At 55.1% G+C, this 17,111-nt stretch overlaps 2 protein-coding genes across 2 annotated transcripts; one reads left to right on the forward strand and one right to left on the reverse strand.

Annotated features, from left to right (window-relative positions):
* Positions 1–3,042: 3,042 nt before the first annotated feature.
* MYCGRDRAFT_97713 (uncharacterized protein) lies at positions 3,043–4,821 on the reverse strand (the record flags this gene model as incomplete). The annotated part of the gene is made up of 1 exon (XM_003847248.1): positions 3,043–4,821. One exon carries the CDS (start codon positions 4,819–4,821, stop codon positions 3,043–3,045), a length of 1,779 nt encoding a protein of 592 aa, XP_003847296.1.
* Positions 4,822–7,357: 2,536 nt separating this feature from the next.
* Positions 7,358–8,981, forward strand: MYCGRDRAFT_97714 (uncharacterized protein; the record flags this gene model as incomplete). Its single annotated transcript, XM_003847175.1, has 3 exons — positions 7,358–7,734; positions 7,952–8,031; positions 8,608–8,981. 3 exons carry the CDS (start codon positions 7,358–7,360, stop codon positions 8,979–8,981), a joined length of 831 nt encoding a protein of 276 aa, XP_003847223.1.
* Positions 8,982–17,111: the final 8,130 nt, after the last annotated feature.

Below are 17,111 nucleotides of genomic sequence, written 5' to 3' on the forward strand. Positions count from 1 at the left end.
TCCTGCCCAATCCCCAACCTCGCTCTCGATGAATCACGCACGCTTCTGCTGCGTCTCGCAAAACTCCATCGACCTCCCTTCGCCTGGCAACGGTATTTCTTTAAGAATACACCAACGGATTTCTCTCCCTTATCCTCGAGCCTTCCAGCCGCGCCAGACGACGATACTAGGACCAGAGGAGCCGCCAACGGGAGAGTATCGCAATGTCGTCAAGGCATCCACCCACCCACCTCGTCCTCCAAACCCCGCCATCCAGCGTCCAAACGAACGGAGACGATCCATTTGCCACGAGCCCACGACTCGGGTTCCGGTCCAGCACGTCTTCCCTCGTGCAACAACCTCAAACCCACCCAAGACGAATGGTTGAAGCATCCGGCGGCTGAGTCTTGTATGATGCCAAGGGAGGTTCGCTACGGTAAGGGAGTTGAAGGAGACGGCCCAGTTGAATCCGTGGGATAGTATCTATCCCGGATGGGAGGATCGCGGGTGGATGATAAGTTGAAGGTCGTAGCTAAACCTGAAGGCGCGAGTCTCAAAAGCTGAGGACGATCGGCCACGGAGAAGAGGTATGTCGCGCAGCTACGGGTCAATGGCGGACAACTTCGTTCGTTCGAAGCCTCAAGTCTAGCGTCTCGTTATCTCCTACCACCGCTCTGAACCATGCTCAAAACCAACTCATGCTTCACCATCAAGGAGACCAATCCAGCCACTGCACCAGCAGCGTGGCATGGCATGGCATAAATGTCTCACCTCGATTTCCAAGACCATTCGACGCATCTCGTAGGCCCAGTCTCCGCTCACCTCACCTCAGCCTTGTCCGAAAAACCACATCTCGCATGAACTCAGCACCCGACAAGCAAGATCTCTTCGCTTTGATCCAGTTCCGCTTCCAATCCTGTCCCCCTTTGTCGTCCATCTCCTGGCAGATCACGCATTCTCGCGCGGCTCATATGGAAGTGTGAGTCCATTGTCCCTGCTACCCTCTTCGCAGACGCCGATTGGCCCATGCAGACAGCGGCGAACGACAAGACTATCCACTCCATCGGCTCAAAAAGCAGCATCGCTCTTCTCGACGCATCAACAACAGACCCCTTTCCGCCTCCCATTTCTACGCCGGCTTTCCTTCCCAGCCTCTCCCGTCTCTGAAGCCTCTCCAGCCTCTCCAGTCTCTTTAGCCTCACTAACCTCCGCGGACCAAGTATCCAGTTAGTACTAGCAGCAGCAGTGAACAGTCCGCGATACCAAACATCTCTAATCTCCACATCTTCAACCCTCAGGCCCCGGCGAAATCGTTGCGAGAAGAGAAGCGGCAGGCAGCCTCCTTATCCCCTCCCTCCAACATTAAGCGTATCCGTATCCGCGCCCGTCTCCGGAGAAGGAAAGGGAAGATCCTGCTGCTCCCAGCTGGAAAGATCGATATCGATTTTGCAGGTGCTTGTACAAAGGACCACCTCCATCCTCCCCCTTTCTCCCGCTCGCAGTAATGATCCAGCTCGCAGTGAGGTCCAGCTATACCATCCACCTTGGCACCTATCCGAATTTTCGCATCAAGCGGGCCTGCTGATACACCTCCTTATCACTTACGACTCGTGTCCGTGTCCTCCTTATCCCTCGTATCCATGTCCGAAGAAATCAACCCCCGCTGAAGCCTGGAGCAGGAGATTGATATCACGCTTCCAGTCGGTATACTTGTTGATCTGGAAATCAGGCCGCGATCGAGGTATTTCAGCTAAACCTCACCACCAACCTCGCAGCAGCACGCACGCTCGCAGCAGATCTGCTCACCAGCACCACATCACCACCATCTCAATCGTATCCGTATTCCGGCTGTTTAGCCTAGCTGGCCTGGCTAGCGGTGTTGATAGTTGCTGGAACATTGATCCTCTGGAAGAATTGACGACTTGGAAGAATTGACGACTCGGAAGAATTGACGACTCGGAAGTGGATGTTTTGATATGGAACTCGGAACGCGAGAACGGTGTTCCAGCTAAGAAACCACCACATCACTCTCGCCGTTACACCTCTACACCTCGCGGCAGATCTGCTCACCACTACCACATCACCAGCACCTCATCACCATCGCCATTACCTCATCACCAACCTCCTCCATCACCTCAATGCGTATCCGTATTCCCCGTGCAGAAGGCATCCTGCTTCGCCTGGCTCGAAATCCTGCTTCGCCTGGCTGGAGGCTGGTACATAATCCCCTGGCAGAACCGACGACTTAGAAACTAGATGAAAATTGAACCTTGGCTGTACGCGAATTCGGATTTTGAGCTGGGGAGATATTTACCAACTCACGGAGTGTTCCTCGTGCGGAAGATCCTGCTTCGCCTGGCTGGATGTATTGACACATGATACTCTGGAACAATCGACCTCCTTCGAAGTAGAGCGTAGGCTTTCCTCTCATTCGCATCGGCCTGGCGTCCCCGATTTACCACCTTGCAGAGTGTTCCTCGTGCAGAAAGATCCTGCTTCGCCTGGCTGGAGGTCTGGTACATGATCCTCTCGAAGAATTTGACCATTCGGAACTGGATGTCGACGAGCGTAGGCTTTCGGATATTGGGCTGGTCAGATCTTGCCACCTTGCCTCGTCCGAGTAGTGCTCAGTGAGGCCTGGATGATGCTCTCGGAGGGTCCGGTAAAATCGTGTCAGTGGGGCGTGCTTGTATGCTCGGGAAATGTTTGATCGGTAAGTTTGCTCAAGTAGGAGAGAGAGCAAGTGGCAAATCGTCAGTCACTCAGATCGTCTCCCACGGACGGGGTCCCCGGGAGTCTTTGTGTGAATGAAAACAATGTTAGTTGGAGAGGGAAAGCAAGTGCGTGGGTGTGTGGCAAACGGGACATTCAAACACCCCTATTCCATTCAGCGTGCGATGAATATTCTTTCCATTTTTCCACACGCAAGCATTTGGCAAAAGAAAAATCTCATACACTGCAACCCAAGCCCTTCGTCCAAGCCCTTCGTCCAAGCCCTTCGTCCAAACCCTTCATCCAACCCGCGACGCTCAGAATACCCCCCAAATTCGCCCAATCTCTCGTCTATCCACACAAATTCCCCTCCCCATACCCCCCCGGCCAACACCCCCTCAAATCCGCCCCATCCTTCCTCGGCATCATCCGATATCGATAATCTTCCCATGTTTCTCCTTTGCCTAGCAAACCGAAAAAGTCCCCGGAATTTCCCTCGGGCGGACCTTTCCCCTCTTTCCTCTGCCCCTCGTTCTCCTGCCCCTCGTTCCTCAAGTCCCTCAGGTCGGTATACAACAACTTCTCCTCCAGCTCCCCACCCCACGCCGTGCATCCGGGATCCCAGTTAGGACAAGACCCACTCCCTTCCCAATGCCAGCTCGCAGCACCTCTTGTCGGATCTAGCCATATCCTGCTGTAGAGATCCCGTTCCATCCCCTTACCCCCACCCATACCACCACGCCATGCCCTCCCACCCCCACCCCCCAAGTGGAGTCGTGATTTTGCAGTCTTTGGGAGCGCATCGTCACCGCCGTGCTGCTGCTGCTGCTGCAGGGTATGGCTGTCCATCCATTCGGCTGCGACCCTCCGGATGACAGAAGCAGACAAAAACCTCTCCCTCAAAACCCCATCCCACTCCCTCACCCCGGGAATCCTCTGCCAAACCTCCCTCACCAGGCCCGTCACACAAAGAGGAGTGGTGCAAGATCCATTCCCAAACCCCTCAATCCTCGCCTGAACTCCCTCGATCCTCGCCCTTAAAGCTCGTATCCCATCTTTCCTTTTCCTCATCCCGGGCGGTAAAGCGTGGGATGTGAGAGCGAGAAAACTGAGCAACCCGTATTCCCGTCTAGCTCCAGCGATGGCGGACTTGTCGCGATCGGAGAGGAGGTGGTGGATTCCCGAGCTCCCACTCCCACCCCCACCCCCCCGCGAGGGCCCATCCCCCCGATGTCTACCCTCGCTACGCTCGCTGGCTTCGACGGCGATGGAGTAGACTTCCTCGTTGAGGGTCCGCATTTGGGATTCCGCATGAGCGCTGAGATTTGCGAGAGTTGGGAGATAGAGAATGTCGAGGACCGCAAGCTCGAATCGGAGGTGGTCGAGCATGTCGTCCACCAAGCTCGACAACTTCTTCACACCATCGGCGTCATGGAGCAGCGCCTGGCAGGATGCCTCAATATCCGAACCCGCGACTTGGACGACTTCTCGCGGCATCCCAAAGCCGTGCGTATCCTCCGCCGTCAGGAACGAGCTGCATCCCTCCATCTTCTCAAGCCACCCGCCGACCTCTTTCGTCCCTCTGGTCCACGACTTCCTGTTTTGTGCTCGGATATTTTCCCGACGACTCCATCCTTCGTTGTACAGCTGCAGTACGGAAAGGTGATATCGCGCTCCTTCTTCTCCGTCTTTCAGCCTGCTCATCCCAAGAGGTGGTAGAGCCACCCACTCCATCCATCTCGAAGGCAATTGAAAGGCGATTTTGCTCATTGCGAAGACGTCGCTCGGTCGGACGGTGGGGCTGAAGTCGGGGAGAGGGATCTCCTTCCGACGGTGCTGCTGTAGAAGGCAAGGGATTCCCACACAGCTTGAGAAGAGGATGAGAGAGAGGAGAGCGAGGAGCAGCACCCAGTCCAGCGTGCTGCCAGGACTCCAACCTCGTCGGTGTTGCGTTCGTCGCTGCGGCCTCGTGGGCAGTCGGGAGAACCTGTACTCATCCCTCTTCAGACATTCGACTTCGGAGACGAGGGACCGGATCTGCCAAGCTGGCGTTTCGAAGGTGGACGATGTGCTCGAGCTTTCGGAAGGAGAATAGGTCGCATCGGTCGCATCGCTGTCACTGTCGTCCATTGTTGTCCATGAGGATGAGGAGGTGGGAGAACTGCTGGTGGTGGTAGACATGATCAAATGGATGGGTCGGTCGAGTCCGAAGACTTCAATGCGGCGCCCAATGCGGACGTTGTGCTGTGAACAAAAGAAAGGAATGAGGAGAATGGATGAATGGATGAATGGATGTGGAGTACTTGGCCTCGATTTCTTTGTCATTGACTTACCTCTGCGGATTGTACTTTGCATATGCATTGGGTGTGCAAACGGTTGGATGGATGGATGCATTGGCGGTGCAAACGATGGAGAGGGAGGAGCTGCAGTGAGAAGACGGGAACGTGACCCCCACCAAAGAAATTGAAAGGCAAACTTCTTGTCGCCTGAGGCTGCAATGTCCTCGGTCGGAGAGACCTTGACGTCACGTCCTCTCACGCTTCCTCTCGATCCACCTCACCCAACTCCCTCCATATCGTCAACATGCCGCCAAGCCACCCGCCCCCGTCGTCAACTCACCCACGTCGCGACATCTCTCCTCCAAGCGCACCAACTGAAGCGTAAGCACGGCCATCCCCTCAACAAGAATGTATCAGCTTGAAGCAGCGGAGAGATCGCAAGACTCGACTCCCGCGGCGCAACCGGGCTTCCAAGTCGAGCAAGACCAAGCACCGACATATGGCTGCGACTGCTCCGTCCACTTCTTCGGCGGGCGCCTCCGATACTTCCAAACTCCCTCCAGACCCGACTCGATTTCATAGCGGTTTAAAAGATGCGTCTTCTAAAAAAAAAGAAACTAGTAGAGATTCTCGGATAGTTATAACAAGGAGGGTACAGTACTCTCGAAAGCAACGACCTCAACGCTACAACCGGCTCCTCCACAACCATCTGAACCTCGGGATAAGCGTACTCATCGTGTCCCCCGCCTTGCTCCGCCCGGCGCACCGTTACTTCGGAGACGAGCGGGTATAATTTGGACAGAGCTAGGCCGGGCTAAGGTAGGGTGCGAGGATAAGCTGGGCTAAACTGGACTGCGAGGGCACCTCATTTATGCGTAGAGGGGGAAAGGAATGTCGGAGACGTGGGAGGAGGAGAAAAAGGTAGGATGTGGAACGTTAGGAGAGAGAGGTACCTTGGGATGTGGACTTTGAACTCGGAGGAGAGAGGTGGGGAACCCTTCCGGCCACCTTTGCATCCCCCCCTGTCGAGAGCCCAGGCGGGCGGAGCCTGCAGGAGAGGCGTGTTAGGTAAGGTCGAGAAGCTTCTGAAGCTAGCGCGGAGGGAAGAAGATGTGCCGCATCGAGCCTCGGAGCATCTTTGCCGACTATTCAGTACCTCCCGCAGCGTAATGTCTCCAGAATCCGTAGACTGCGCAGTCTCGGCTTCGAGAACGGCAGTGATTTTATAGTTCCAATAATCTTGTCTTGAGCCTGGGCTGCAGTACAAGATGGGCCGGAACGCTTCCCCTCCAGAAGCCGGCACGGGTGCTGACGGCTGATGGGGAGGTATTTGAGAAATCCAGCTTTGACCTCTCGGGCGATGTGCTAGCGACTTAGCAATATCTCACACGGGCAACGCGGCTAGGCGGTATCGTGCTAAAGAGCGCCAACGCCGGACACTTCCCCCCTTCAAGGCTCAAAGCCGACTCCTCCTCCGACGAGGCCGCGGTCATGGGTCGCAAGGTACGAATCCGGCTTGTCTTCTGCTCTCACTGTCCGCCTCAAAAAGTCGTCTAAGTCTGCCGTATGCCGTACCAGATCGCAAGGCGCAAGTCCGGCTTGTATTCTGTCTCCATCTGAGCCCTTCCTCTCCGCCTCCACCAGCCAGGCCTGCACCGGCATCTCAGCCTCAGCGGAGTACGCCATGTCCTGTCTGCGATTCCTTGCTTGACCTTCTTCTGTAGCGCGGTATCAACTCCCAGTCATGCAGGCCACTCGGCAAGGCCGTTCCCGTCGTTTCTTATAACGTCCACGGTTCGCTGCTCTTACTTCCTGCCTTTCCGGTTGTGTGCGCTCCGTGGTCAGCGCTGACTCGCTCGCTCGCTCTCTCGTAGCCCGGACTAGGCGGTAGGAATGATCGAAGACGAATCGTCGCTGTCGGTGATGTCGCTCGCTGGTGGTGATGAAGTGCTTGATGATGTCGCTCGGCTCGGGGCGCAGGAGAGGAGATGGTGCAGTCGTCCGTGAAAGTCGTCCGTGGAGTCGTCCGTGGAGTAATTATGGCAGCGAGATGCGCGGGAGATGTCGTATCCATGGCGGAGAGAAGGGTGTCGACTCGTCGGTGAGGTCAGGACGGAGTTGAGATCCACTCACATCATCATTCGCGGACATTTCCCGAACACATCCTCCCAGCTCAATGGTCAATATCACACCAGCCCACCAAACCTCTCACCCATCCCCACCAACCACCACCCTCTCACCCTCCTCCCCTCCCACCTTTACACAAAAAAGAACCTCCAACCCATCCATCCCTTCTAGCCAAAACCCTTACGACCCACGCTCCCTCACCCGCAAATCGTCTCGTCCGGGCAAAAAGAAAAAGGATTTCACGTAGAGAGGAAAGGGAGATGCAGAGTCGGAGGAGTCGAGGGGAGAGAGAGGGTTCGCTACTCTACCAGTCGTCCGCACGCGTGGGTGTCAAGCCGCCGTCGGACCGAAGTTCGACTTCGCAGATGTTCGACTTCGCAGTCTCACAAGTCACATCCTCCACCTCTCTCTCTCTCTCTCCGCCTACACCCTGCTTTATCCGAAGCTGGGACAAAAACAAACAACAGGAGCAGATCTCATCACGCGGTCGTCGCACCGGACCTCACCTCCTCGCGGAGCAGTACGTTGACGAGGCAAGGTGGGAGGGAGTCGGTTTCGCTCACCGTGGCGTATGGGTGAGGTGGTGGCAGGATGGCGTATGGGCGAGGTGGTGGCAGGAGGGAAGTGGGTCTTTTCGGTGTGTGTGAGCAGCGGAGGGATCGAGTGCTGTGATGAGATGGGGTGTGGTCTCGGTTGGAGGAGTCCTCAGGAGGACAGCTGGGTTCTAGCGGTGGGCGACGGATAAGATGCTTGGGATGATGTATCGTGCTTGAACATAAAGGGTTAGGATAATCACTGACACCTTTTCAGGCTGGTCTTCGGTCCTTGAGATTGTACAATACTTCCACCTCCAGCCTCCAAAATGCTGCGTCGTTGATCTCAACTCATGTCCGCAAAAGTATACGGCTTTTCAACTTCGTATCAAGCATACGAGGTAAGATATCCAAGACCGCAAGTGCCTCAAACCCAGCGCATCGGGTCCAGCAAACGGAACACGACATCAGTGATCCGGACGGTACAGAGACATGCTGTCGCCGATCGATGCGAACTCCCCTGACCGCATTTCCTCACCGGATGATTCGACCAAGGGCGATTACAGCGATGCAAGCATGCCTAGACACATAAGTAGCTTTCAGACGGCTCTGGCAAGCCGCGGGCCGATCGTCTCAGCAAGTTTCCATGTCGAGCAGTCCAATCTCAGCTTGTGGACACAGGATCTCTTCATGAACTCTCCCCTCGCAAGCGATCCTCGGCCTCGGGAACCCATTCTCGTCCATGCAGACAGATCCACAGCCCACCAGGGCTCCAGGTGCAGTCTCCACGTTTTTGAAACGTCCATGGCCACACCACGGCGCTGGGCACCTATCGGTGGCAAGAAAGAAACCATCATGCTCGTCTGGCAGGAAGCCAGGTTGCGCAAGCACGCACTCTCCACTACACGGCGGACGGGGAATGCTGCGTCCACAGGTAAGCTCGACGGTAGGAAGAGTCTCTTGTTTCGCAAATTCAGCCGGGTTCGATGAGGGAGCCTGCAAACGAAGACGAATTACCCGCCGCAATGGCCGCGCCGCATCCCATGCCCTGTCTGCAAGCGCGAAGCGACAAGACCGCCGACAAGGACGAACGATGAATGACTGGGTCATGACAATCCTCAAATCCTCCGCCGACATCCAACCCCGCCGAGTGCTTGTCATTAGCTGTCCTGTCCTGTCCTGTCCTGTCCTGTCCCTGACTGACTCCTCTACACAATCCTACAATCCTGAACTACTGCATCCTCGCATCTTCACTTCCAAAGCAACGCTCTTGAAAGCTCCAGTCCTCTACCTCAACCGCCAACCATCAACCCTCACACTCCATCTCATCATCGTCTTTCTCCAGCGGTAGCCGTGCATGCAAACGACTAACACAACCCTTCCAAGCTCCCACCAAGCCAAATGAAGCCAAACCCTCCATCAATCCAGAATCCTGCACACCCAAACCGTGAAAGCGTGAAACCGTGAAATCGTACCATACCGTGACACTAAATCCAGCACTTCCTCTTCATCCTCTTCACACTCCTCCGAGTTTTCCGGATCATCAAGAAACAAGAAACATATGACAAAACAAAGCTACTCCTCCATTTTCGCCGGTCCCTTCACCGCTAGGCCTTTCGCTCTCGAATGTCTCCGCTATTGGAACCTCCGCCATCGAACCCTCCTACGGACCTCGCCGAACCCACCTCCTCCAATCCCGCCGGTCGACGAAGTCTCCTCTGAACTCACCGCCATCGAAGTCTCCAACTCACTGCTATTGACAGCTCCTGCGAACTCACCACCCTGACCGCCTGCGGACTTACCGCCTCGACCTCCAAACTCCGAGCTGGCCTTGACCTTCTCGGCGGTGCACGCTTCCTCCTCCTTTTCGTCCGCTCCTTGCCGTCCTCTTTACCGTCCTCCTGGCCGCCCTCACCTTCTCACCTTCTCACCTTCTCACCTTCTCACCTTCCGCACTACGCACGAAGCATCGTCTACCTCCGAAAAAGAATCATCCTCTCCAAAGAGCCGAGGACACCTCTCGCAAAGACCTTACGCCTCTCCGACGCCTCTCTCTCTCTCTCTCTCGCAAGCAGCAAGTTTGCGAACGGTACTCCATACCGCACCCCAATTAATAGTAAAAGAAAGCCCAACACAACCGCAAAGGAAGTCCCAACCCAAACCGCAAAGGAAAGCCCAACCCAACCGTAAAGCAAAGCCAACCAAACCGTAAAGGAAAGCCCGACCCAACCCAAGCGCACAGAACCCTACCCGCGAGGAAAGGAAAGCGGAAAGCGGAAAGTCAGAAAAGTGCGAACGTTATGAACCCACGCACGATTGGTTGGATACGAATTCGGGAAGGATGGAGGCTGGATGAGGTACCGCAGTTTCTGTTTTGCTTGCTCTGTGGTTCGATGGAGAGATTTCGTTTTTTCTTAGGAGGAACAGCGGCGGCGGCGGCGGCGGCGGTGGTGGGATGGGTTGTTTCTGCGATGAGGAGGTGAGGAGATGAGATGATGAGATGAGATGATGAGGAGATGAGGAGATGATGGGGAGGAGATGACGATGATGTGAGATGATGGGAGATGATGGAGATGTAAGGAGATGATGATGATGTGAGACGATGGGATGAGATGATGAGATGATGGGGAGTTTGGCTGTGGCGACCGAGATGACACGGGTTGAGGGAGGGTGTGGGGAGGGTGTGGTGGCTGACACGGGCGTTGGGAGGAGGGTGTGGGGTTGATCGGGTGTTGGGGTGAGCGATGGTGACGAGTAGGTGTAGTGTAGGTGCGTTGCGTTGTGTGCTGTGTTGGGTTGCGTTGCGGCTATCTCTGCTGGATGACTGAATGACTAGATGACTGGGTGACTGGATCGCCGGACGACTTGATGACTGAATGTTCCTCGGCTGGAAGACTGGACGGATGATTCGACGACTCCTTTCGACCGATATTCGAACGACATTCGACGACATTCGAACGACATTTTCAAACGACATTCGAACGACATTCGCTTGTCTGCGGCTGCTTATCTGGGAGAAAGACAGGAAGAGGACTAGACTGCACTGGACTGGATTCGACTAGACTGGACTGGAATTAAGAGTACTGGACTGGACTGGACTGGACTGCCGATGTAGGATAGAAGTGGTATGAGTGGCATAGTATAAGTGGCATAAGCGAGAAGTTTCCGCGTGAGGTCGCGCAAGACATGAAGGCTTGGTTCAAAGGACGCGGCGCAAGGAGGGGGAATGATCGTGGAGGGAGAGAGCTGAGCTGAGTGAGAAGATGGATTGGACAGTGGAGGGCCTGGCGGGTCTGGCTGGAGGGTCTGGCGAGTCTGGCTAGAGGGTCTGGCGAGTCTGACGGCGGTAGTGGTGGTGATTGCAAGCGGTGGTGGCGGTGAGAGTGTGTGGTGGTGCTGGTTGTCTTGATCTGCAGGAGATCTGGTAGAGAGAGAATTCGGCAAAAAGAGTTGATCGATCTGGGTTGCCGAGTGGATCGATTTGGATCGTCGGCTGTCCGGTCGAGGCAGGTCTCGAAAGATGAGTATCAACGGACCATGCTCGCCTCGCCATATCCTCAAACCAGACTAATACCAGACTTGAACCCACACAGCGTGCAAGCAAGGACGGGTGAGCGAGAAGTCCCGCCAGAAGAAGCCCACTGCATCCGTCAGAATCCAAGAGATCTCATACACGAACAAGCGATCAATCGCCTACACATTCAGGGCATGTATGTATACCCTTTCCTTTCCATCTTACCACTCACATCGGCTAACGCTAATATACCGTCCCTCCGATCTCCATTCCCAAAACCGCAGAGCGTAGCCATAGCCGCAGTCGCCGCAAGCAGTCACAGCCGTCTCAGCACCCGCAATACTCGCAGCAAGCAGTCACATCAGTCACAGCACCCGCAGCAGTCACAGCACTCGCAAAACACATTGCAAGGATCGGAGTCCAAGATCACCACCACCTGCAGCGGACCAATAACTCCATAAGTCCAATCCGTCACTTTATGGCTACCCGCTTTCCCAGCCACCCACTCTTAGAAGCCGCCGCACAATACCTTCAACCTCCATACTCATCCTCCCTCCAGCATCACATCCAGCAGTCCAACTCACCCTCGGGAGGGTGCTCAATCTCAATCGCGAAGTCTCGGCGCATCGCTCGCTCGGAGATAGCAGAGAAAACGCATTACCGCTGTATGCTTAGAGTGTCATTCCATGCCACTCGACGAGTCACCAGGCTGTGGTGCAACGCAACGTCTTCGGCGGGTAGGAAACTGAGTGAACGGTCGCGTTGGTGGCAGCGAGTCGTTGCCGCAGGTCTTGTTGCGAGGTCTGTTTGCTCGGCAATTTTGACCTGTTGGGCGATGGGGATGGCGGTTTCAGAGGCGATGAGGATGCGATATGCCGCACTCGCCAGCAGTAGCAGGAGTTGGAGGAAGTGGCGGCGCGGTAGTTCGCAAAACTTGGGAATTCTCATAGCGCCTTCGTATTAATGACTCCGCGCCTACATCACCCCCTGGTGTTACCGACACCGCCGTCGAGAGTATACTAGGTTCCATCACATGTGGCTGGACTATGCTGCACTCCTTGGTGTTCCTTGCTGCTCCTCGGGTTGGTCGTCGTGCTGTGCGGACGTCGGAATAGTAGCAGTAGCATAAGGAGGAGAAGCAGGAGCAGGAGGAGGAGAGGTCGCGGTCATTTGAAGAGTTGGGAAATCGTGAAGGTGGTGGTTGAGGCGACGGACGCTGCGATGACATGAGTGACTCCTAGCTGATGTTGACTGACGTTGATTAAGCCTTTGACAGTGGCAGCGGATGTGGATGTGAATGTAGATGCAGATGTGCAGTCATCGATGGGCTATGCTCCTCGCGGCCAGTATTTATGTGGATGAATGGAAGAAAGGAGGTTGAGTGAAAGTTGAGAAGATGGGGAAACTGAACGAATTGCACAATTACGAGCAAAGACCGAAGATCTGGACTTGCCTTCTCTCCGCTACATGAGCCATACTCCCTCCCGATACGCCCCGGCTGTGGCAGTGACTCTGCTTCTCCATACATCGTTCGCCTCCGAGCTACGCTTAGGGTTTGAGCCTCGCAGCAATAGCCACCGACGACGACTCAGCCGGCAGCTCGTGAAGATTCATACCACCGTTTCGACGGTGCAAGACCACTTCTTGTACGATCGATTCCTCCACTCTCCTTGCCGACTCGCCGCTGCTACATCCGCCAGGCACACTCACAGCAATACAATTGCCGCATGAACCTGACCCTCCAAAACTCTCCGCCGCAGTATGCGGGTGATTGACGAGACTGCTTGCAAAGAGCTGTCGAGAAGGGTCAAGGTCCAAGCAAAAAGATTCAGCTGGTCAGGCGAACGGTGCGATACCGAGCATCAGCACTACGGATCGTAAAATGCAGCCGACGCATCGCGAGGAGTCTCGAAATGTGCTGGCTGCCGAGGCTAGCGAATGTCCAGGAGAAGATGAGGAAGCGGTCCACCTCGACTGGGCAGACATGCCGGCCGGTCGTCTCAAGACGCAAACTCGCCAGGGATCTCATGCCAGGGGCATCAGTGAACTTATTGGCACGGGTTGGCACGGCTTGGCATGGCATGATCCCCTCTGCCAATGCCGGCCAATAGTGCCATTCCCAATGCCAATAACTATTGGAATTGCCAATGCCAGCCATACCAACAGGATTTCGTGCCAACAAGCTGAATGAGGTGCATCGAGGCTTAATACCAGCAGCCTCCATTCTTGGGTATCAAGCTCATCGACAACCGGTCGGCGGCATCGATCGACATCCGTTGCATGGATGTTGCTGCTCTAAGCAAATCTCCGGTCTGTATTGAGGCCTGGACTTGGATTCATCAAAGATGCTTGGCTGCGTGGTTCCGCCAGGACTCCCACAGACAGGAGAGATACTCCGCTTCACAAGATACGGCACAGTCTGAGAGTAGTGGTCCACAGCAACCTCGATCTCAAGGGAACGGACCAGCGAATACAAAGTCTTCTCTCCTTCCACTTGCTACGTCTTCCTACCACCATCCTTGCCACAACGAGGACATGTGGACAAGTCCGTTCTTCCCTTTTCGGTCCGTAGCGTGGCTGGCCGTCAGACGATGAGCCCCTCTCTTTGCATGCACTCCCACAAGAATCGATCGCCGCTTATCTGCTAGAGCATCCCGCGACTTCCCAGCAATGCTCTCTCTAACGTCCCTTTGGAACATACCAGTCCTTGCAATGTCCTGCCCGAATCGAGGAGTGTGGTCCCAATGCACACCGTCTCAGATCGTCCTTAAGCTTCAACACGCAAATGCCGCTCCTTCGTCCGAGAGTATGATGGTTTCGTCCTTTTTCGCCAACTTGCGGCGTGCCTGATCGATCGTCGGCGCTATCTTCTTTGAGTACTTCCAGAAGTCAACTAAGCTCCGCTTGATGTCGACTTGGTCGTTAAAACTCCTAATTCCCGAGGCTGATGGAAACGGCGGGAAACCACAAGGATAAGCTCGCTGCAGCGCGCTCCTGGAACGCACGACAAACGATCACGGCTAACGAACGATGGCTAGTCACGATGACTGGAGCATTCGAATCCCCTCACATGAAAGCATCAGCTGCTTCGTCACTCATGTGCCCAAGCGTAGAAGTCTCCTGAGGACGATGCAAATTTTCAAGCCGGGACTCGACAATTCATGCCTTACTTGAAGCCTTGAAGGAGTTACATGGTAGCGAGGAGCAATGCCGCAGATCTCCTCCTCTCCTTGTGCCCAGACGACGGCTTTGATGGCCGCTTGCTCCGGCTTGAGGCCCGGCGGTGGAATGATATCCCGTGGCGTTACTCTGTGTGTCTTCCGTTCCTCCAGCAAGCCAGTCGGCCGTGTTTGATCACGAGTGTGGTGCTGTGCGGGAATTGCTGCGTCTTCAGCTTGAACTGATCCATCTTCTCCCTGTTCTTCTTCTGGGCGTCAAGCTGGTTCGCGGCCGTGTCCAGAGTGTGCTAATCCCTCCGGCTCAAGCTTTAGTGAGCAAATGGACATCCTCGTCGGGATCAAACGGCAAAAGGGGAGTCGTTGTCCGGACTGGAATTAAAGGCGATCGGTGAAGAGAAGAGCACCGAAGAACGAGCGTGCTCGAATCTCGGTATCGATATCAGTTTCCACGTGGCCAGCGGACAAGGCGGCAGACCTTTCTCAGCAATTCAGTCTCTCCGTGCTCGGATCAGGTGACAGCGGTTGCCTGAAGAGACAGGCAAATGCTGGTTGCTGAGCTGAGAGCATTGCAATCGTACGTCTCCTTCTCCTAGTTGTTGCGTGCGTCCGCCTCCTCTGTCTTGGTCAATTTCTTCTTCTCGTACCTGAGTCCGAAGATGAAAGGAGTTCCGTACGTAGGCACGTACTCAAGCTGTTCGACCTCGCAGCGAAGCTCACGCCTAGGCCGTCCATGTTGAACCAAATTCTCGTCCACGTCACCGTCGTCGACGCAATGCAGTCACGGGGCTCGACTCATAATGGTCAAGTCCGGCGTGATGCTGAGAACAGTGTCCAAAGGGATCTCCAGCGACATCAGCGCTTTTTCCCACATGTTGGCGATAGAGATGGACTGCATCTCCACGTGGTCAGTAATCATCGGACCCAAGTTGCCGAGCCTTTTTCTTCAACTTGTCAATGATGAGCATCACTCCGACGCCACTGTTCATCGCAGCCTTGCGAGGGAAGCCGATCTTGTTGCTGATGCCGCTGATGGTCTGGGAGTGGTAAGCGGACATGCCGACGGGGTGCAGCGGGGCATTGGTTGTCCAGTACGTGACGTTGCATGGTCGAGGTCCTCTTCGACTCTGCACTGGCTTGTCCTGCATCGCTCGGAAGTCCTCCTGCTCCGCCCGAGACTTGCTAGCTTCTCATCGAGTCTAGACTTCCGATAAGCAGACTGCGAGGTAGACTAAGAATCTTCAGACATGACTTCGGGCTGGACTTGTTCGGCTTCAATCTGGCCACCACTTTTGAGCCTGTGCACTTGATCGACAGCGCAGTAATATCCCGCTTGGTGTCATTCGATTCCCTAGCCTGACTGGCGAATCGACTCTAGCGATTTCTGCCTCAAGCTTCTGTACGTCTAGTAACCCCTGCCTCAAGGTGCTGCATGCGGTGGTTCAGAGGGTAACCATGCTCCAGCTTCAGCCGATGCGCTCGAAGCAGCGATATTGACGTTAATGGTGGGGAGGGTGGCGGTAGATGCGAAGGGAGTCGGATGATGGACAGAGGAGATGGTGGGATGATGAGGTGGAAGACGAAGTGAGAGAGCCGAGAGATCAGAAGGAAAGAAGCCCGTTCATGAGCAGATGAGTCCCTTCGCCTTGCGCATAATCTGCTCTGCGTTTGGCCGCTTGCTTGCCTTTCCGATCAAATCCGCGACTGTCCACTGGACACCATCTTCGAACACGCGACTGACGTTGCTTGCCAACATGAGCTCACTCTCCTCCCCATCTGGATCGTAGAAGATGATGGCGGACGGGTTCCTTAGTGGGTACATGAGACCTTTCCGGTCCTCCACTCAAAGTCAAGCTTCTGACCATCACTGGACTTGCGAATCGTCGTCCTCTAGACCAGATTCTTGTCGTCGAACAAAAACTCCGGGACGACCCGCGCAAAACAAACAGATATATATTCACAAACTTCCCCCCTCCAACCAATCAAGTAAAACCTCCCATTTGGCCGCTTCGTAAGAAACCGGGCTTGTAGTAATATAACGAAGTGGAAATCGGTTGTCTGGACTCGTGCAGTTTCTTTTGCTGTTTCGGTGGTCGGGTATGGAACAAACGCAGAGACTTCCTTTGGTCCGAGGATTGACTGGTTGAATGATTGCGGAGTGGTTCGACGTTGTTGTTTTGTTGCGATTGCGCTGGTGGTGCGCGAGTTCGAGTTCATCTTTTACACGCTAAGGGAACCCGGGTCCGTTCAGAACCACTCGTTGCCTCGACCTTGTGCACCTTGCGATGTCTTCGCAGATTGGAGATGACCGGAGAGTGGCGGGCATGGTCCTCCGCGGCGCAAGCGAATGCTGGAGATTGTGTAAGTGACCACGTGGTGATGTGAACTTGTCAAGATCTTATGCTTCTCGCCGGCTACACGTATGTCTTTGCATCGAGCTCGGTCGAGTGAACCGCTTGTCGCAGATCTTGCACTTATGCTTCTTGTCCGAGCTTGACAACACCTTTGAGCTGGGTTGCCCTAACGTGACATACCGCGCTGGAGGAACGTCTGGTCCGGAAAGTTCAGTCGTCGGTATCGATGTCGGTGTCGTCGTCGTTGCCCGGCAGCGCGCAGGAGCGTTGTCGGTGGGTGGGCGGGCGGTGATGTGTTTCAGGAGGCCTAGGTTCAATGGACGGTGATATGTTCCAGGAGGCTTAGGTTCGATGGTTGGTCACTTCTGATGAAAACCGGCCCTGCTTTGCGAAAGTCTCCTTTCTGGCGGTCCTTGTCGGCTTTGCTGAGAGTGGCT

This window comes from Zymoseptoria tritici, chromosome 16 (assembly GCF_000219625.1).
Source record: "Zymoseptoria tritici IPO323 chromosome 16, whole genome shotgun sequence".
In the NCBI taxonomy this organism is placed as follows: Eukaryota; Fungi; Ascomycota; class Dothideomycetes; order Mycosphaerellales; family Mycosphaerellaceae; genus Zymoseptoria; species Zymoseptoria tritici.